Source organism: Panthera tigris, chromosome B1, assembly GCF_018350195.1.
Source record: "Panthera tigris isolate Pti1 chromosome B1, P.tigris_Pti1_mat1.1, whole genome shotgun sequence".
Lineage (NCBI taxonomy): Eukaryota > Metazoa > Chordata > Mammalia > Carnivora > Felidae > Panthera > Panthera tigris.
In genome coordinates, this window is record NC_056663.1 from 147,513,043 (window position 1) to 147,535,824 (window position 22,782).

Below are 22,782 nucleotides of genomic sequence, written 5' to 3' on the forward strand. Positions count from 1 at the left end.
AATCCAATATTACCAAACCCAGTAATACCAGTCAGGGATTGTTCACCCATCCCTGTTTAATAATGTTTGAATGGTGTCTCTCATAATTCTGAGAATATGTGCCTTTGCTTGGAGAAAAATTTCCAAAGCAATGTTGCATTTCCTGGATATGACGGTGTCATGCTGGAGAGAGAAATTCTATAGTGCCCAAGACAGCTAAGAAACAGCGATTTTCACATGCAGAGACCCTTAAACTTGCTCTGATGTCATTAAGAGTATTTCTAAATCACAGAGAAAGCCAACACATTTTATTTCAATAAGAGAATGAAAGCAAGAAGGGGACCTACACTATTTCTAGCCACTTGTATTTATTAATATATGCTCAGCATTTTTAACGCCTTTGCTGCGGCAGGGTAGTAAGTGTTTCAGTAAAGAGATATACTATAGGGACAAAGCTGGGGAGCTTGTGCATACAGAAAGTAGCTGATAATCTCAAAGCTCTCAGGGCTCTTGGAAATGCCACACATCATGCATGATCTGGGGCTGCTGGGCCTTGTTTTCTGGCATGGATGTTTGCTGAGTGTCTGGGATGGCTGTGGTATCTGTGGGCGTTTCTTCCAGGGGTGTGGTCACGTCGGCACCATAGGTCTCATAAATATCTGCTAATCCAGGGGTCATCAGTGGGTCAGCTTCTGCTGGGGTGACCCTGGGGGGTCCGGCACTCTGCCCTGCAGGACCTCTTGCCAGGCTGGGGTCGTTGCCCTTTGGGTGAGCAAGAAGCCCTCCCAGGGCACCAGGTGCTACCTCTGGAAGGAGAGCTGGGTTTTCCGGATCGGCCGGGTTGACATCCGGCCTGGGGGAGCCTTGTGCACCTCCTTCGCCCTTCTCAGGGCCTTTGGTTCCGGCGACTGGGGTGTCAAATTCCAGAGTAAAATCCCCACCCATGGCTGGATTGTGGGGTATCCCTCCAAGGTTAGGCCTCATGCCTCCAAATCCTGGGAACATGGCTCCATAGGCCATGGGGCCTCCTCTGCCTCCCTGGAAATAAACCATTTACCAAAGGTACAGTTATCACCTACTATTAAGTATACCACGCAATCACAATTGGTCAGATTCACCTAGAAATCATAAAAAACTGTTAGGGAACAAAGAGTGAGTTGACAGCTTTGGGTAAGCACATTTCTCACTAAACTGGCTTTGAAATATAAAGGAGAGGATTCTGCACTTTTCTGGAAAGGTGGAAGGCAGGTGGAGACCCTTTGCCAAGTCTGAATGAAAGCAGGAAGGAGAGAAGTGGGGAAGCAGGGCAGAACCAAGTCTACAGGCAAACGGAAGTTCAAAGTTAATGTTAAGAAAACAATAAGCAGCCAAAATAGGCAATGCCATCATAAAACAAATGAACAAACAAACAAAAACTGGCCCATTGCTGAGTTTGTTGAGGGGTATTTTAGAAAACCACCTCAACATCATTTCTCAAATGAACAAAGCCCTCTCTAAGATTTTCCTTTTCTTTTTCTTTCTTTTTATTTTTAGAACATGTGTCAGAAAAAGAAGCTTGATCTCTCCGGAGGAACTGAAATATTTTCTTCCTGTGGACGGTTAGAATTGTAGAACTTACCAGGTCTCTTTTTTTCTGCCTTTGCTGCCCCAAAATATCCAGCCTCCAATTTTGGGCTACTTACAATGATTGTGTAGGGCTTTGTAATTTGCATGTTTGTAATCTCATTTAATTAATCGCTTACTCATTTTAAATTCTATCTTCAATTTTTTGGTGACCTTTACTGGGGGCTTTTCATAAGCTACTACAAAATCTTTTAAGCATGAGGCAGAATATAAATAAATAAAGTGATAAGATGATAATTAACGCTTACTTGAATTTTCAGCCAGTTGTGTTGGTAGTATGTGGATACCACATTCTTTTCTCCTACCTTCTCTTGGCTCTCCACTCTCTAAATCTCAGCTTCTCACATCATCTCCTTGAGGGATGGCACTGTGAACCCCTTGCCTGGGCTACCTGCCTCTCCCCTTTACCTCTCTTATAGGTCTGTTTGCCCTTATCACAACATTTTGACACTATCTGCCCTTGTATCTAACTTTCCCATTGATTAGAGAGTAAACTCCTTGAGAACAGAAATCTTATCTAATTTATCTTGCCTCTATAGTGTCTTCCTATGCATCTAGTTCATACAAGGCACTCAAGAATGTTGGGATGAGAAAGGCACCTGGGTGGCTCAGTCAGTTAAACATCTGACTTTGACTCAGGTCATGATCTCGAAGTTTGTGAGCTTGAGCCCCCCGTCTGGCTCTGTGCTGACAGCTCACAGCCTGGAGCCTGCTTTGGATTCTGTGTCTTTCTCTCTCTGCCCCTCCCCTGCTCTCACTCTGCCTCTCTTTTTCCCTCAAAAATAGATAAACATTAAAAAAAAAAAAAAGAATGTTGGGATGAGAGCTTTCTTTCGGTGATAGCATATTTATGGTATTTATTCATTTGATAGGATCTATAGTTGATAACAATTTAATTTAGCATGGTATTTGTTTTCTTTTGTTTTGTCCTCTAACAGAGGTAACAGGTAGAAATTTCTGGGGGAAAATATGAAATTGTGCAAGTCTACTGGTCTCAAAATTTAAAGTTGTCATATGCATGGATAATAGAAAAAGAATATGCTCAAATTAACTTATTAACGCACTTTGAATTTTACACTAATCACCTTTTAAACTTGGTTAGTTTTCTTTTTCTTATCTGAATATAGTTGACACACAACGTCACGTTAGGTTCATGTATACAACATTGTAACAGTGTTGTGTGCTGACAGATGGTGGCTACACTTGGGGTGAGGATAACATAATACATAGAGTTGTTTTCTTTTTCTTTTTTATCTCTCAATGTCAAGGTCTAAGTTGTTTGCAAAGCTGTTTAATTTGTTCTTTTGAATTATTTAGTCGGAGAAGAAATGGGAACTCTGTACAAATCATGCGTGTCTTTTTTTTGGTTTGAAGCATATGCCATTCAATGATAATGGCCTTTCAGGAAAGGTTTCTCCTCTGCTCATATTCAAGAAACAGGGCAAAATCTTATGTTCTAGAATGGTCGTGACTCAGAAGTGACTAGATGGAAACGTGGCAAAATCTTTGCATGTTGCCTAAGAATCAAGGTTTTGGTTTCTGAGTGGAACAATCTGAGTCCTGTGCTGTATATTCAGTGACATTTATGGCCAATGCCTCTTGCAGCAAGTCTTTTGTGACTGTTCTGCCCTGACCACTATTTTCATAACAGTTTGAGGACATTACTCACCGCCATTTCTTCTGAGCTCATGATGCCAAGTCTGGCAGGAGCATTCTGTTCAAAAAGAAACAGTGCATCTTATTACCAGTCAGTAGGTTCCTATTATCCCATTAGCTACTCAAGACAAAGTTAAAAGTAAAGTAAAAAGTTAACCTTTCCTTAAACCTTAAAGTTAATGCCGTGTCCAACAGCAGGGTAAAGTGTAGAGGTGAGTCATTATTAAATGCATGGAGCCAAGTTGGATAATTCAGATAGAAAATTTACCTTTCCTAAATGCTGTTGTATATATGTGTGTGTGTGTGTGTGTGTGTGTGTGTGTGTGAGTGTGTGTATATCTGGCTAGAGTTACTCAAATAGAAAGTGTGCCTCCTTGACATTTCAGTTGCTATTAGGCACTCAGAGAATATGGAATCTTTTGTGTGAAGCCTAGATTTTTATAACTATAGCTCTTAAGATAATATTTAATTTAAAATGATATTTTTTGTAGGTTACAGACTTACCAATTGATTTGCTCCATAGGACATGTAAAATATTCCTGGATAAAGCTAAATATAAATACAATAATCATCATAAAATGCATTTTCCAAGGAAAAATGTTCAAGTAAATTATAAGCAGAGGCATATTTTTTAAAAAGCTTACTGGAGAAGGTTTATTTTGTGGCATTGGTCCCCGAGATATCAAACGAGCTATTTGGAACACCTTTAAGTGGTAGAAAACAGAATTAGTAATTCATTTTTGCTATAACACAGGCAAACCTCCCATTACAGCCATTTCTAAGTGTTATATGAAATGCATTTTCGGTGGATTAGTCTAACAAATAAGTATTTAATATTTAAGAAAACAAAGGAACCCATTATACTTCATATTCATGAATGAATGGGGCAATTAAACATTTTCACTCTTCTTTCTTTTTGTTTATTTTTAAAATGTTTATTTATTTTTAAGAGAGAGAGAGAGACAGAGTGTGAGTGGGGAAGGGCCAGGGAGACAGAGGGAGACACAGAATCTGAAGCAGGCTCCAGGCTCTGAGCTGTCAGCACAGAGCCTGATGCAGGGCTTGAACCCACAAACCATGAGATCATGACCTGAGCTGAAGTCGGACGCTTAACCGACTGAGCCACCCAGGCACCCCTCTTCTTTCTTGAAGTATAGATATTTTTCTTAATAAAGTATCTCATTGAGATCTGTACTTACTGATGGTCCTTGTGGATCAGCAAAATCCATTCCTGGTAGCTGCATCATAGATGAATATTAAAATTACTAAACTATAAAAGTAGAACTGGACATACTCTTTTTTTTTTAATTTTTTTTAATGTTTGTTTATTTTTGAGACAGAGAGAGACAGAGCATGAACAGGGGAGGGTCAGAGAGAGAGGGAGACACAGAATCTGAAGCAGGCTCCAGGCTCTGAGCTGTCAGCACAGAGCCTGACACGGGGCTCGAACTCACGGACCGTGAGATCATGACCTGAGCCGAAGTCTGACGCTTAACCGACTGAGCCACCCAGGCACCTCAGAACTGGACATACTCTTAACTTATTTATGACTATAATAAGCAATCTAAAATGAATTTCCTGATTTTCACCTTCATTTAGTCAGGCAGGACACAAAGTCTGTCTTCTCTTTTTAATTTTTTTAACGTTTATTTATTATTGAGAGACAGAGAAGGACAGAGCATGAGCATGGGAGGGGCAGAGAGAGGGAGACACAGAATCTGAAGCAGGCTCCAGGCTCTGACCTGTCAGCACAGAGCCTGACGCGGGGCTCGAACTCACGAGCTGCAAGATCATGGCCTGAGCCGAAGTTGGACGCTTAACTGAATGAGCCACCCAGGCGCCCCAATCTGTCTTCTTTTTAAAAAGGATGATAATATCTATCTTTATAGGATTTTAATCAGGGTGACATGGGGGAATGTCAAATGCCTGCAGCATACTAGTTACATGGTAGCTTCCTTTTCTTTCTACTGCTCTTTTCTCTACATTATTGCATGATTGTTTTTTCTCCACCAGATAGAGAAATAATAATCCAAAATACTACATGCAATGCTGTGGGATAATCAGTCTTCTCAGTCCTTCCAACGCTGAAAAAGATCCTGATGATAGGAAGCATAGAATTCTCTGGGCTGTCCTATTTCCCCTGAAAGCTTTCATCTTATGTGACTAAGAAACTAAGAGGCACAGGATCTTTTTAGAATCCATGCCTTGTTTCTGATGGCAAAGGACAGATATGTCAACTGCTTAAAAACATATTTGTGTTGTCATAAATTATGCCTGAAAATTCCGATTATTTAAATATGCTCTGCAAATCAGTTTTCCTTCGAGTTAGTGCGCAATCCTGATTGGACTTTTGAGAAAGAATTACCTCGGCCTTTGGTGGCTTCTCTGATGGTGCCACCTGCTGTTCAAGCATTGGCCCCTCTGCTTGCTGCAAGGGTGGTTGTCCCTGGTAAACTGGAAGCTGAGGTCCTCCCTTCTGGGCTGCGTCCTGGATGGCGGTTACAATAGTAGGCTGGAGGAAAGGTTTCTGTCCTGGCTGTTGAGGCTGCAGGGATGGCTGCGATGGGAGAGGTGGGGGATGTACAGGCAAAGAATATTCATACTGCAGAGAAATTTGAAAGGAGTGTCAGGAAGCGATAGCTCACTGAACTGTGGTGTCTAGAATTTCTAAAACAAAAGGGCTTGGGAAGCTTTCTACTTGCAAGAGAGTCCGGGGAATTGGCCTGAAGCTTATGTTCATTTAGGAAGCACCAATTTATGTAAAGTCAATGTTATTGGGGCGGTCTTTTGTGTGGCTGTCTCCTCCACTTCCTTTGGGACTATCTGTGCTGAGGAATATGGAAAACTATTGGACTTCCTGGTAGAATGGTTGTTTCCTCCTCGGAGTTCCCAAAGCTGCCTCTAGGTATGTCTCTTTTACCACTTTTTCACTGGATTACAATGATATCTTTGCCCACCGTCAACTGAGAGACAATAATATGTCTTCTTTGACTTTATAGCCCTAACACTTAACATGGTTCCTAACACGTGCCTGGCACTTGATAAATAATATATGTTTTGAGTTAATGAAAGGAGAGAAGTGATAATTAAGTAAAATACCAATCAAATTCCTGCATCATGGAGTCCATTTTGGAAATAATCAAGTGGAGAAACAGTCACTACTAACATTATTTATTGTCCCACTAAATGTGGCTTGGTGAATAATGTTACTTGTGAACACTGGAATCAAAAGTTGCTATTAAAACAACCATGTTTATTTGCTCCTTTTTGAAATTAACTGTGGTGGATGGCTTCCTGTTATTTTTAAATCATTTGCAAGCTCCTCAAAGTGGTATGGAAATCTCACCACAATCTGGCTCTGCTTTGCCTCTTCAACTACTGCCCATCTCTAAACTCTATGGCTTTTTATTACCGATACCTCATAATTTAGCACCTTGTAATACACTGTCTTATCTTATCTCCCAATCAGATCTGAAACTTCATGAACCTTGGAGCCATTCTTAAATGTTTTCATTTTCACTCCCAATCTATAATTTGGCTTATGCATTTATTAGGCACCAAAAACATAATGGTTAACTGATTGATGTATTTATTGATTACTGTAGGGTTCATGATATTTTAACCAGGACTTTGGCATCATTTTAAATGTGACTTTGAATAATTATTTGGGACTCTTGACTAAGATGAGAGTTGTCCAGGATATAGCCTGCTTCCATCTTGAAGATAGTTTCTCTCTTGTTATGGCTCATGTCATTAACATAGGCCTCTTATATTTTGGAGGCCATATCTTCCTATTTGAAATAAATATACAAATAAGTTGAAAGTTTGGACCACTTTATTTTAATTTTTCCTATGTACTAAAAACAATTATAAGTTTTGACTTGCTAATACTTGAATAATTTTTTATTCATTATTATTATCTGTCTGTAGCTAGTATATGATAAGTTAGAGAAGGCAAATATTGTTAAGCATGAAGTTTCAAGCACATTGATGCAATTAACCTACCTGTTGAGTTTCATGCTCCCTTGGTCTCATCCATGGGAAAGAAGAATGTGGTGGCAGGAGACCATGCATCCACAAAGAATTAAATGACTTTCCAAAACCAAATCTTGAATACTTGAAGATATGCAGGGAGAAAAAAAAAGAAAAAAACACATGCTTTTATTTCAGTAGTGGCTTAAACTTGGTTTTCATTTTCTACAAAATCCATAGAAAGTGTGGAGACAGCCAAAGTAAGTGTGACATCGGTGAATTTAATGTGGACAGGTAAATGCTCTCTTCCAATAGACTTACTTTCCATCCTAAGACAGACTGCAAGATTCCCATAAACTTACTTGAGATTTAGCTTTTTAAGCACTCATATTTTGGGCTGTTCAATAAAATTGAAGTACTAGAAAGGATTTTTTTCTTACTCAAGAACATTAAATATTGTTTTACCTACCATCCCATCCAAGGGTCTTATTTTGTTTTAGGTTATCTCAATTACTCATTTGTTCTTTCAATATTTAGGATAATATCTATTCACAAATTTTATGAATTACAATGTTGCTATTAATAATATCACTACCACCACCACCATTAATTCTTGCAATAAGAAATATTTGAAAATAAGGTTACCTGAGAAAGCATATTTAATCCCTGCAAACTTCCCAACTGTCTCATTGTCTATCAAGAAAAAAGATGGGTTAGTGTTTGCCACATATATTCCTTTTCATATGGTACAACCATTTTCTCAATATATGGTATTAGCACAAAGTTTGCAGTGGGTCAGCTGAATAAAATAAAATAGACACAAATCATCATTGAAGAGTGGAAATGTTAAATGTGGTTGTGCCATTGTTGTTATTGCTATTAAAATAGTGAGTTTGCTTTTTATCATTAATCAAATAAGAGAAAAAGGTATCATTTAAGTAAAGGTCACATTAAAACATTGGAAAATAGCTCATTCAATTGAAATAGAAACTTAATCATGAGAACATTGTTTCATTGACGCGTTCCTCCCTTCCCCATTTAATTTACTTTGCCTTTTATAAATCCATCTCCAAACAGGCAAACAAAACAAAAACAAGACAAAACAAAGCACCCTTACCTCCTTCCCAAATAAAAAAGGCCTCAAAATAGTAAATGTAAAACACACTGGGGAAAATGGTGAGTATCTGGATAGGTGGTCAAGAATGCTGCCAATTCAACAGAAAGTCAATTTCAATTTAATGGGAAGAGGTTTAGAGTGCTTTGAGTTGTTTTTAAGCTAGAAAGTGAGAAAAAAGTAACTCTGTGAAATTAGCTTCCGTTTGAAATAAACTTCTAGCCTAGGTATATATTAATTGCCCCCAGATTATCATGATATGAATAAACTTTGCAAGGTCTTATGAAAAATTTATAATCTCATAAATGTTCTTTTATTCATAACTGTTAATATTTTCTTTTGACATGGTCAAATGTTTCCAGTGTGCTGAGATTTTCTAAACAGAGTATTATTAGTTATGAGAACTTCGGCAAGACAAACATAGGCTATGAAGCAGGTGCCACAAAACCAGGTTAATGTTATTTACAGGAGTTCTTATAAACAACCACATTTTGTGGGGTAAATTCTCTTCAGGGGAACATTGTCATATAAAATACTATAAGGTGATGGAATTAAATGTAAACCATTTGTGTCTTCAGAACAATGTGTTTTAATTAATGTAGTAATTATATTAATATAGTAATTATATAATGTATACGTAATATATATTAGGTATTAAATATTAGTATTGATCTGATTCACACACAGATGACATTCTGAAGAGTAAAATATCTGAGAGTTTAAAATTGCAGTAAAATGAGAAGATGAGGTTCTAATAAATGTCATACGCTTCTCTGGAACTTCTCTAGAAAGCCACTGACTTCTGACTAGGAAAACAGAACCTGCCCATGGTGTTTCTCTCTTACCAAGACCATACAAATGTGAAGACTGCATGTAAATACTCTGACGATACATACCTCCAGGCTCAAACTAGCCATGCCTGGTGTTCCAGGTTGCTGAGGAAACATCTAGATGGAAATAAGAATAATTTTGAGATATCTGGTGAGAACCTTCCCTAAATGCATACTGGAAATAGAAAGCCTAGCCCAGTGCATAAAGGCCAGCTGAGGGATTTTGACTTGAGTTTTTAAGCAGAATAAAGAAAAATTTAAATTAATTGGGAGAATTAACATCATATTTAATGGCTTTGCTCCCACATGAATCATCTACCCTTTGTATCTTAATGCAGAAATTTTTGTTTTAACTTTGAGATTACATTGAGCACAAATACAGTGTAGGATAAAGCTACAAAATAGAAAACCAAGAATACTTTGTATTCTTAAAGAAATTATCCTATAGGTAAGCAAAAGGGACAAACTTAAGGTCAGTTTTCTTGTGGTTTTGCCAAGCTTACGTGCTTCTGGTTCATGGAATGTGGCATGGAATCATGGCATTCAGCAAAGAGCACATGCAAAACCTAACTTGCCATCCATTCAAGGGGTTTCAACAAATGCTCCATCATCATTTATGAAAAATTATTTTATGTATAAATCTATTGATCTGTGTTTATATTTTTTGATCATATTCAAAATGTACACTTTAAAAAAGTCAAGTTTTATTATACTTAATGTATTCATTTAAAAGTTGTTAAAAATATAGTTATACTTACAACTAGATTTTTAAAGTGTAAGATATTTTTCTTTCTAAAGCAATCTTTGTTAATATGCATAAATACCAGTAGAAAAAAAAATGGAGAATGGAAGAGTAAGAATTAGAGTACTTTGGATTTTGAGGGTCTTTGGTTCTTTGGAAATCCTTACTTTCCAGGGTCCCAGGTTCTCAATGCCTTCTTTCCTTCATTTATACACAAATATTTATGGAGCATCTACTAAATATATTGGGATTTTTTTTTCAAGAGTAAGAAGTTGAGGAATAGTCCTGAGTGTGTTATCTACCTTCCACTTTCCGCTTTTTTATACAAGTAAAATCTTGCCCTCTTAGTCATGGTGCAAATTGCTCCAAATAATTCAGTTTTGGAAATGGATAGCAGAAAAAGAGTTATAAATGTGTAGCAAATACTCTAAGCAGAGAAAAAGATCAGTTGTGTAGACAGGAAGACTGATGTGTGTGTGTGTGTGTGTGTGTGTGTGTGTGTGTAGTGAGCAGATTGTTCAGCATTTTGGGGGACTGTGAGAGTAAAGCCTTCCTTCCTACCAGTGGCCAGTACACAAATAAGGTATCTTGGACAGATTCAACTACAAAGTATACTTTCCTTTCCATTTACTCCAAGTCATGAATTAACAACAAATTTACATGAATGTAAATGGACAGAGGGTACATTTCCAAGGAGGGAGTAAAAGTAGAACATCTAACTTGACAGGCAGTCAGTTGGCAATCCTAAACAATTGTCATGTCCCTCAGGGTGGACCTGATTGACACAGGTGTGGGCCAGCATAAGTTCCAGGAGTGTCAAGGTATTAGACAGTGGATGGCTGAGGCTGACCCCAGGGTCAGTATTATACAAAGGTAAGCTAGGGTGGCAGCTTCACTTTTTCTTTCACTTAAAGTTCATGTTGAGTAATGGAATAGAAACTCTTTTTATTCGCAGAGTTGAGGCTTTCATCCTTGTAGCCAGTTTTTATCCCCTTTCTCCCAAACATTTAACTTTAAGAAACCCAAGTAGCTAATCTTTTTTTTTGTCAGGGAACTGAAATATTTGAAAGTTTATTTAAGTCCAACTATGAGTTCCTCAAGACAAGAGATCATGTCAAACTTACCTTTGTGGCTCCAATGCCCAGCACATTGCTGGATACATGTCACGTGTTCAGTCAATATTTGCCAAATGCATATGGCAGCAGAACAAAGTCTTCATGAAAATAGAAACACATACTATTGGCTGGTAGAGTTCAGTACCCAGAGGATTGTATTCATGAGATCATATCAACATATGTTAGAATGAGCCAGGTATAGGACTATAACATACAATTAGCCCCATTGCCATAGCATGTTTTGATTTAAGAAACTTCAACTCTCAGTCATATAATATCTCCCCCATGAGGCAAATCTGTTGGTTAATTACTTAATTACTAGCTTCAAATGGAATTACTTAGCTCTGTTTTGTAACCATCATAATTTGGCTAATATTATTCTTTTAAAAATGAAGAAAATGGACTTTACTTTTTTGGAGAAATTTCTTCTCCATTTCAATTGCACAACGGCAGCAAGTGGTTATAATAAAATTGTGCCATGGCATTGCAGAGGCTACATAAGTCTTTTATATTTGAATGAATGGAATAAGACTTCAAAATTTTCTTCAGAATATTTTAATATCTTTTTGAATAAAAAAATTACATTGACCTACTGCTTTCAGATGGTAAGCTGATGTCTGGACACCTATGACCTTTGACTCAGTAGGAACTCTACCATTGGATTAATTCAAATGAGTCCATGCACGAACTTCAGACCATGTCCTTCAGTACTGTTTAGCATCCAAGAATCTAGAAAATCTAGAAACCTATGACTTACCGGCACTGCGGAACTCATTTCCAGGAGGCAAAAGATCAGTATTAGGTCCTTCATTTTGGAAAGTGGGATCTGAAACAGAATTGGGTTGGAGAATTAAATCAGATGAATTTTTATTTCAGAATGGTTAAAAGGCAATATTTCAAATGAGCCACATCTCTGTTCTTCCAAAACAATCAGTTTCAAGAAAACAAAAATAAAAATAAAACACAATTAAATGTTTCTAAGCTTATTTATGCTTACTAGTTTTTGGAATGAATTGACAATCAATTAAAAAATATCTAAGTGATTTTTTTATGGAGTTACAACCTAAATGAACATATAGGAACAACCTTTGTGCTGTGTTCTTTAAATGCTGTGTTTCATTTCATAAAATGAATTATGAATTTGAAAATCCGTTCCATTATGTGAAATTTTGGTCTATTAAGTATCATTCACAGGATGTTATACTTTCTCTCCAGAGTACATTTTGAAATGCATTTGAAATATAATACAATGATTATTTTATAGCAAACCTTTATTTGCAGATATATTAGAATGTATCACTCTATGTTTCAGTTATCCAGATAAACATAACAAAACTTATCTTTTAAAAAACAAGAATGAGGGATGCCTGAGTGGCTTAGTTGGTTGAGTGTCTGACTTCGGCTCAGGTCATGATCTTCCAGGTGAAGCCCCACATCAGGCTCACTGCTGTCAGTGAAGAGTCTGCTTCAGATCCTCTGTCCCCCTTTTCTCTGCTCCTCCCCCACTTGTGCTCTCCCCCCAAATAAATAAATATTAAAAAAGTAAGAATGAACTGAATATTTTAAATGCCTTTGATATTAGTGGGAAATATGTCTCAAAACTGAGTTTTCCTTTTTCTAAAATGAATTATCTCTTTAAGTTTATTCTAGAAGTTGAAAAGCCTCTTTACTCTTATATGAACAGAAATCTACCTACCCAAGAAATTTGCTTGTCTTCTAATGCCTTTCTAAATTAGGCACTGTCACTAATAATCACAAATAGTAAAAAAGAAAAAAAAAGAAAAGAAAAAAAAAGAAAAAGAAAAAGAAAAAAAAGTCTATAGATTAGTCTTTTTTCTTAGCTGGTAAGATATTAGGCATGTCTTCTCTGGAACATGCTAATGGTTTACAAAAAACTATTATTCAGCTTCTGGTGACAAACAAAAATCCTCTGTATAAAAGCTACTTGGAGATAGGAAAAAAGAACTTACAGGAATCACATGGAAATCATAAAATCACATTTTACCTTCAATGTTGACATGCACTGTGTTCTCAGGGCCTGGTGATGCCAACCAAGACAGTTCTAAGAAAAGAAGATTAAAATTTTTTCTGGTCTGTGCCTAGGACTCGCTCTGTATCTCTCATTCAGGGAAGACCAGAAACCTTTATTTAAAGCGCCAATCCACCAATCAAAGTGAAGCAAAACGGGGAAAAAAACCAAACTCCGCTCCTGTAATTTAGCCCACACCCTTTTATTGCATGCAAGGACATTGGCCCAGTAGAGTCTCATTATTTTTAATTGTAAACCAACCCTTGTATTTATTCAGAGAACTCAATTGCAGGGAGGACAGTAAAGGAATAATGGACATAAGCTCTGAAGACAATCATTTTGGTGAGCTGAAGGAAATATATGTAAAATAGGTGCAAAATTAACCATTATCTATTTTGTTCAGGTTTTTATCTGCAGATAAAGCTAGTGACCCAGTGCCAACATTCTCAAGATTTTCACCCTCATACTTGTTATAGTAAATGTATCTTCCCTCCCTTACCCCAACACTCTAGAAGGAAGCATAACATAATGTTCTGAGATTGAAAGAGAAAATGGAAATATTAGATGGATAATGAGTACATTATAATGTTTTCCTCAGAATTTCCTAGATAGTTTTTTATCTGAAGATAATAGACTAGAGTTAGGCAAGCTTTTGTTAAGAAACTTTAATTGGACCCTCTGAGAGAATAACTTCAGGTAAATCTTTGGTGCATGTTCTTTGGGGAAAGAGGGACATAAATCAAAACATTCTCCGTGAACCAATCAGGTCAATGGGCACTAGTTTCATTTCACTCTTTATTTTATTTTTTTTTAAGATTAAAAAGATGCTTATTTATTTTTGAGAGAGAGAGAGAGGAGGAAGGGATGAGAGAGAGAGAGAGAGATTGAGAGAGAGGAGCACAGGATCTAAAGTGGACTCTGTACTGACAGCAGAGAGCCTGATGCAGGGGTCAAACTCATGAACTGTGAGATCATGACCTGAGCTGAAGTCAGATGCTTAACAGATTGAGCCACTCAGGCACCCTTATCTCAATCTTTAGATAGACTTATTTTCAGGCATTTAGTACCAAGCCAGGTTAGTCATATCTGTGTCACTTAAAAGGCTAATGTCAACATGGATGGGTTTTTCTCCAGGAACAGGTAAAGATGTCTTGGATGTGGATTGGACTTTAACTGCTTTTGTTATTTCTCTGCCCCTCCTTATCTTTCCAAAGGTGTGATTTCAGATGTGGTAGGGGTAAGAATTTAAGATTGGTTTCCTACGAAGGGATGAGTCAGTATACTTTTTAGGGGAATAGGGATCTTACCAATTACAGGGAACACCGAGGAAGCTGGTATTTTGGAGAAAAGATGTCTTCATACCTAAGTGTAGGCTTAACATCTTCAAATAATGATATCCAAGAAATTGTTCCTGATAAAACCCATTTCCTATTGATAACAGAATTATTTTTAGGATGTAAAGAAATAAGAAATGTAAATATGTTTTGTAAATAGTAAAATGTTTTTGCAAAAAAAGTATTATTTTTGACCCCACCTTTCCCATTTGTCTCTATTCTAGTTCTGGTGCTTGATCAAGTCCTCTAATCTCTCTGAGCCCTAGTTCCTTCCTTTGTTATATAAGGATGATCATTTACGACCATAGGTTTGTTTTGAAGATTTGGTGAGATGATAAAGATACAGCGGCTGCCATATAGTGGGTGTTCAGTAAGTGGGTGATTTGTTCTTTGAGTGGGAGAAGCTACATGAAACACCACAGAGACACTGTGTGTGTGTGTATGTGTGTGTGTGTGTGTGTGTGTGTGTGTGTGTGTGTGTGTTAAAAAAGAGGGGCAGTGGCAGTTAGGTGTATGAGTTCCAAAGAGGGTAGAGAAGGGACTTGATGGAAGGCATTTCGTCTGCATAGAAACTGATGCTGAATCCATGGGATTAAGCTTCCTAGTTGACTGTTAGCCAGGAAAATGGGATGTGTGTGAATATGTCTTTTACAGTTTATGAGCATGATGATAGGCTAATGATGATGTTTTCATAGAATTCATATATTCTGCCTTTCTCTTAAGCTAAATACTTAATATACTATAAATGATGTTGCTTCTACCCTTTAAAAATGACCTTCACACTCAATCCTGGATTACTGTTTTCCAGATGTTTGCGTTAGTTTCTTTCTCCTCCACTTTCCTGCATACCCACATCAATTTATCTTCCTAAAATATTGGTTTCAGCATTTCACAGCTCCACTCAAAAACTTTTTAAGGACCCCTAAAGCTATAATGTAAATTTCACCCTCTATAACTAGACAGTCAAATTAACATGTCCATTCACCTTTCCAATTTCATCTCCCATTTTATGCAAGACTGTACATTGGGATAGTAATCATGATTGTTGTAATCAGTTGAAGTAAACATTTTGCATCTGGTCAACAGCTTTTTAAAAAAATCTTTTAATGCTTATTTTTGAGAGAGAAGAGAGAGACAGAATGAGAGCGGAGGGGGGCGGGCAGAGAGAGAGAGAATCAGAAGCAGGCTCCAGGCTCTGAGCTGTCAGCACAGCTGACATGCAGGGCTCAAACTCATGGACCGCGAGATCATGACCTGAGCCAAAGTCGGACCCTTAACTGACAGAGTCACCCAGGCGCCCCAAGTCAACAGCTTTTTATGTTTGATTTATGTTACTGGGAAAGTTAGCAAACATAATCCTAATACATCCTAATTAAAAGGAATTTAATTACAAAGAAATCTGTAAATTAGCATGAGGATATCAATGTGTAGCAGTGATGATAGACATTAAGGAAGTACTACAGCTGATGGCTACTATGTCATGTTGATCAAGACCATACCTTTACTTCAAAAAAATGAGAGTAACAAATTAAAAAAAATGCTGTGTCCGGAGTATAGCAAAAATAAAAAAGCTCAGAATGGCAGAAGATCTGAGATACATGAGGGGACATGTACAGAAAAACTTATAAAGAAAAAGCTAGATAAAGAAGATCCTGTGGAAAATGTCAGTACAGTAGCTGGAGCACAGCTTTTGAAAACCCTTCCATGACATTAACCATGTGATACTGGGTGAGCCACTCAACTTGAATATATACAGTATTTTTGTATAATTATTTAATCTGTGAAATGTGGTCTACCATAGGATGGCATTAATTTAATTTAATTTATTTAAGTTAAGCATATTAATGAATATTAAGTGCTCAGCACACTATTTGGTATGCAGAAAATATTCAGTGATCATGAGTTATTGTTCTTGTTGAAATAAAGAAATCTATGGTGCATATCTACTTCATATTGGACTATGGGCCTTGGCTGTGACTATTCTAGCCACCAAAGGCAGTTATGTTAGTTATAACAATGAACTAAAATGTATCATTCTTATGATTTTAATTGCTAATGAGCATGTTGATTGCATGGGACAAAACATGGACTTTGATTTTTGCTTTGTTCTCACACATGGTCCCTTTCAACCTTCTACTCCAGCCAGACTTGTTTACTCAGTCTCTCCAGAATGTGCCATGGTTTGTCTCTTCTTGAGGCTTTTATTGAACCTTTCTCTCTGCCTAACCTCTTTTCTTATCTCTTCACAGCTTGTTTTCAAAGTTCCAGTCCATTTTTACCTCTTTGGTGACTCTTTCCCCCACTTTCTACTCCACTGTGATGTTCTCTTCTCTGACTCCAAATATTTGTCAGTCATTCGACAACCATTCATACACTACATTGTGACAAATTGCTTGTTATAGATCTTCACGTTTTACTTTTTACATGATCTTCTAATTTTTTGGATAGATTATCATATTTTTTCAAACACATAAAATATTCCTGTGGGAACAGAAATCACTCATTCCACTAAGTTGTATCCTTTGACATTATATTCACATTATAATTGGTAATATTTGGATAGTATTTACTACGGGCAGGCATTATTTTAGTGTTCTACATATATTAATTTATTTAATCCTCCAAATGACTTTTTGAAGAAGATACTATTCTCCCCTTTTTATACAAAGAGAAAACTGATCTACAGAGAGATGAACTAAATTACCCAAAATGACAGTGAGCGGTGGGACCAGAATTTAGACACAGGCATCTTGCTCTTATGAACCATGCCAGAATGAATGAGTCATTCAATAGTAGATGACATTGATCAACCAATCATTGCTAGATACAAAGGAGTATAATACAGTACACCTACTTGTCAGAAATTTATCAGCAAATAACTCAAAGAAGAGAAATACACAAAAATAGTTAATGAGACATATAGCAAACCAACAATAATTTAATTAAAAAGCCTATATAATATCAAAAAGGATGGTCCCACATGGATTAACTGCTAAAATAATAATGCTATAGAACAGTGATTCTCAATTAGGGATGATTTTGCCCCAACACGGAACATGTCTGGGGGACAAGAGGCTACTTCTGGTGGTTACAGTTTGCTGGCAGGGAAGGGGGGGGGTGGAATTTGTTAGTGGCATCTAGTGAGTAGAGACCAGAGATGCTGCTAAACATCCTAAAATGTACAGGAAAGCCCCTCACAAAAACAAGTATCCAGCTTGAGATGTCAATAGTTGTGAGGTTGGGAAACTGCTAATAGAAGAATGCTCTAAACTTTTTGAGGTTGGAGAAATCCTTTGAGGCTTTGGGGTCAGGTATGAGGAGGATAGGTTCATGCTGAGCCTTGAAGGCTACTTGTCAAAATGCCCAATCAGTAGCTGATGTCTGAATCAATTGATAAGTATTAAGTTTTCCAGGGAAAGAATCTGATGGAGTGTCATGCATTAAGCTGGAATGGAAGAAGAGTGGAGAGTATGGTCATGTCAAGGAAGGCCAAGTTTTAAAGTTGATTTTGTATGTTGGCATAATAAAAGGAATAATAAAATTTTCATGGATCTTACACTAATGTCTACTGTATATAATATTAATAGGTTATTTTATTGACCACTTAACATGTACCACATGCTGTGCTTTACATTTTTTCTTAGTTCATCTTCATGATGCACTTCATCTTGTCATGAGATAAATACTGTGATGACTGGGATTTAGAAAGGATAGAATGTCCTTCAGGAGTCAATCTCCAAAGACCATATTCTTGACTGCTAGGCCACCACATTGACTGTTATTATTTAGGGTTTTATAGAGCCCATTATCATGTTGGTTTGGGATAATGTTTATATCTGATTTTTTTAATTTAATTTTTTATTTTTTAAAATTTACATACAAATTAGTTAGCATATAGTGCAACAATGATTTCAGGAGTAGATTGCTTAGTGCCCATGACCCATTTAGCCCATATCCCCTCCCACAACCCCTCCCATAACTCTCAGTTTGTTCTCCATATTTATGAGTCTCTTCTGTTTTGTCCCCCTCCTTGTGTTTATATGATTTTTGTTTCCCTTCCCTTATGTTCATCTGTTTTGTCTCTTAAAATACTCATATAAGTGAAGTCATATGATTTTTGTCTTTCTCTGACTGACTAATTTCACTTAGCATAATATCCTCCAGTTCCATCCATGTAGTTGCAAATGGCAAGATTTCATTCTTTTTGATTGCCATGTAATACTCCATTGTATATATATATGCCACATCTTCTTTATCCATTCATCCATCGATGGACATTTGGGCTCTTTCCATACTTTGGCTATTGTTGATGGTGCTGCTATAAACATTGGGGTGCATGTGTCCCTTCAAAAGAGCATACCTGTATCCCTTGGATAAATGCCTAGTAGTGCAATTGCTGGGTCGTAGGGTAGTTCTATTTTTAGTTTTTTGAGGAACCTCCATACTGTTTTCCAGAGTGGCTGCACCAGCTTGCATTCCCAGGTCTGATTTTTAATGTTACAAAATATGGAAAATAAATTTTTGTGAAATCTATTAATACTTGTTACCATATAGTCTTATAGCATTAGAATCAAATTTGAATTATTTCCCTCTAATAATATAGTCAAAGTTATTTTGAAAACTGCAGACAGTATCAGAAATTAGTATTTTTATTGGCTTCTATTTGTTTCATAATCAAGAGCAATAACCAGAAAAATAACATGGTGATGGTAATAATTATATGAATATAAAAGAAAGACATATTAGATAGGATTTTACTACCTTATCAAATGATTTCATTTTTTTCTCTGACAGTACTTACATATGTTGGATTCATATTCAGCATAGTTATGATGATAGTGTAGGTATAATTTTATATTAGGCTTTAGGCTCTATAAGTATTAATTAGCTACAGGGATAAATCTTATATTTTAAATTATGTGAGTAACAGCTCCTCAGACTGATGCTCAAGACTCCTTTTTATTTTTTTAATTTTTTTCCATGTAAACTTCATGCCTAGCACAGAACCCGGACTTGAATTCATAACCCTGAGATCAATACCTGAGCTGAGATCAAGAGTCAGATGCTTAACCTACTAAGCCACCCAGGTGTCTCAAGATTCTTATTTTTTTTTTAAGATTTTTAAAAAATGTTTATTTTTGAGAGAGAGAGAGAGAGTGAGTGAGTAAGTATGAGCAGGGGAGGGGCAGAGAGAGGGAGACACAGAATCTGAAGCAGGCTCCAGGTTCTGAGCTGTCAGCACAGAGCCCCATGTGGGGCTTGAACTCATGAACCACAAGATCATGACCTGAGCTGAAGTTGCACGCTTAACTGACTGAGCCACCCAGGTGCTCCAAGACTCTAATTTTTTGATCTTTGATTGTTTCTAATTTTTCACCATAGATATTTTGGTTAGTAAATATTTAAAAAAATTATATTTTGAATTATTTTCTTAGTATAATTTACCATGAATATGATTCCTTGTTCAAAGCATGCGTAATTGTATGACTTTTTTTAAATTTTATTTTTAATGTTTATTTTTGAGAGAGAGAGAGAGAGAGAGAGAGAGAGAGACAGCCAGCATGAGTAGGGGAGGCACAGAGAGAGGGAGACACAGAATCCGAAGCAGGCTCCAGGCTCTGAGCTGTCAACACAGAGCCTGATGCCGGGCTTGAACCCACAGAGATGTGAGATCATGACCTGAGCCGAAGTCTGCCGCTTAACTGACTGAGCCACCCAGGCACCCCTTGACTCTTGATAAGTATTGCTGAATTATCTAAGTTGATATGCTACCAGCAACGTATGTATAGCAACTCACTTGTCAGAATTTGTTCACCTAATTAATATTTTCCCATCATTTAATGGGTGTAATACAGTGTTTTGTGGTGGGTTTTGTTGTTGTTTTTGCTTTATATTTTTATTGATTGAAGTATAATTGACATGAGACATTATATTAGTTTCAGGTATACAATGTAATGATTTGACATTTGCATATATTGCAAATGATCACCATGAGAAATTTAGTTAATACCTGTCACCATAGTTACATTTTTTTCTTGTGATGATAACTTGGTGCTTTCTTTTTTTAACAAAGAAGTTGAATGTTTTATTACTAAACTATTTATCTTCCTGCAAGACTGTTGCTTCACCATATAAAAATAACACCAGGGGCGCCTGGGTGGCTCAGTCGGTTAAGCGGCCGACTTCGCTCAGGTCATGATCTCGCGGTCCGTGGGTTCGAGCCCCGCGTCGGGCTCTGTGCTGATGGCTCAGAGCCTGGAGCCTGTTTCGGATTCTGTGTCTCCCTCTCTCTGACCCTCCCCCGTTCATGCTCTGTCTCTCTCTGTCTCAAAAATAAATAAATGTTAAAAAAAATTAAAAAAAAATAGCACCAGCAAGGACAGTATATTGCACAGTTAAGATAGTATCATTCTTTATCTGATACTATACAACTAACAAACCTTTCTCCACTGCCGGTTACTTCCAATGGACTGGTCATTTAAGCATTTTGACCCTAATCCAAGGTTAGATGTAAGCAAGTTACAATATTCCCTAAGGCTTAAAAGTCATCCTTGAATTACAAAATTTTTATTCTTTTTATTTTTTGAATTACATAATTTTTATAACTAGTTTTTGACCACAGGCAATTTCAGGATTCTGAATATTGTAACTGGAGCCTAGCCTAAAAATCATAGGGTGTTGCAAAAAAGATGCATATTATGTTTATCTGCAATCATAAGTTGTTGCAAGTAGTTTCTTTTTCCACTGGTACTGCTAAAAATTGCTATTTTAAATCCTCTATGCACCACTAATTTAAAACAACTATGCTAGATTAAGTTGTTTGATACTAGTTTATTTAGGGGTTCCATTTTCACTACTCAATAGATTTTACATGTGTCTCACCAGTTCTGAAGGATTACTGAGTGTTATCTTGATCAGTCAGACATCTTGATAGCAAAATTTGTTGACAAGTGCTGGATTTTCCTCAAGAGCTTCATTAATTTCAGTTACTTCTGATGGAGGAGAATAGAGTTCACTAGCAGCTTTCACACATTCCAATGCACCACACTCATCTTGTTCGTTCAGTGTGGTCCCAGCTTCAGGCAGGCTACAGTAAACAACATCTCCCAAAGCTTCCTGTGCAAAATTGCTGATTCCCACTGTTCTGATACCATTTTTCTGTTGTTATCCATTCATGTCTGTCTGTCAATTTATGCGGGGAGAGCAGAGCTTGCAGCGTCCTCAGGAAGCGCTGACCCTCAGCCCCCAGGGCCAGGGCAAGAAGGGGTGTGGTGGTGCGGAGGCTGCGTCCCTCCGGGAGGCAGGCTTGGGCCTGCACGCCCAGCACTGCTCCCCCTGTTCGCAGAGGTGTTTTAATTTGCATTTCTTTGATCACTATCAAGTTTAAATATTTTCCTCACCTATTTATTTACCACCGTATTTCCACTTTTTGTATTCATGTTTAGCCACAGGAAATTGATGTTCTTATTAACTTGTGTTTCTATATATCAAGAAACATTTATTTCTTTAATTATTTTTTTAATTTTGTAACATAATTTATCGTCAAATTGGCTTCCATACAACACCCAGTGCAAGGAGCATTTATTATACAACACTTTATATAGCATACAGATTAACTTCTTGCCATGTTTGATGTAAATTTTTTTGATAGACATTAAAACATATGTAAGTTAAGATGTCTTTCATATAAAGGCTTTATATTTCACAGTGATTTCTTGCTGTTATACTTTGTATACACGTAGAATCACGCTGAGCTCATTTTCTATCCCTTTTGCCTTCTCTGCATGGTGGACTCCAAAGTCACATACCTGGACTGACCGTGAATCAATTTGCATTGATCCTTTGCAAACAAGGGAGTTTATAGCAGAAGTATGTGCAACAGATACAGCAGTTCTTGGCAGCTTGCCAAGTAACACCTGCTTGCTTTGTATATGAAAATGATGATTCATTTGTTTCTCTTCCGGATTATTACCTGCCAGGTGATAGCCATTATAAACCCACTTCACAGGGACTTTTGGAAGAATGGGAGAGTTGACCACAAGTCAATACAGAATGACTTCAGGTCTTCACACATTGACCTTATGTGATGACATCAGAGTCAGTTTTACTGTAGAAATGGCAATTTTTCCCCCTGCTCAGAAGAAGTCTCTGGTGTATATAATTAGAAAGCAAGTCAGGAAACATATCCTGTGCTAGTCAGTTGCTCAGTTTGTTGAAGAAGATTTATTAAAGGCTTACTACAAACAGAATATCATATTAAATTTAATGACAATAAAGAGATACCCAAGCTCCTGTTCCTCAAAAATGTCATAGTCTAGTTAAAGACACCATACTTGACACTGATACATGAGTTAGCCTTATTATGAAAAGGCTTATCATGTGAAAGAA

General features: G+C 37.1%; 1 protein-coding gene across 1 annotated transcript; it reads right to left on the reverse strand.

The window, feature by feature from the left end:
* Positions 1 to 391: 391 nt before the first annotated feature.
* On the reverse strand, positions 392 to 21,757 carry AMBN (ameloblastin). Its single transcript, XM_007086968.3, has 12 exons — positions 21,546 to 21,757; positions 21,319 to 21,481; positions 11,789 to 11,857; positions 9,241 to 9,291; positions 7,876 to 7,923; positions 7,264 to 7,374; positions 5,624 to 5,860; positions 4,458 to 4,496; positions 3,903 to 3,962; positions 3,763 to 3,807; positions 3,272 to 3,316; positions 392 to 1,017 (listed from the first exon to the last, which is right to left on the reverse strand). Exons 1-12 carry the CDS (start codon positions 21,755 to 21,757, stop codon positions 481 to 483), a joined length of 1,617 nt encoding a protein of 538 aa, XP_007087030.2. The 3' UTR covers positions 392 to 480.
* Positions 21,758 to 22,782: the final 1,025 nt, after the last annotated feature.

Coding starts and splice junctions, on each gene's coding strand:
- AMBN (XM_007086968.3), bottom strand. CDS start 21,757: ATGCAAATTAAAACACCTCTGCGAACAGGGGGAGCAGTGCTGGGCGTG. Junction 7,924..9,240: donor TGGCTAGTTTGAGCCTGGAG/GTATGTATCGTC, acceptor TTTTCTTGATAG/ACAATGAGACAGTTGGGAAG. Junction 3,808..3,902: donor CACAAAATAAACCTTCTCCA/GTAAGCTTTTTA, acceptor ATTTATATTTAG/CTTTATCCAGGAATATTTTA.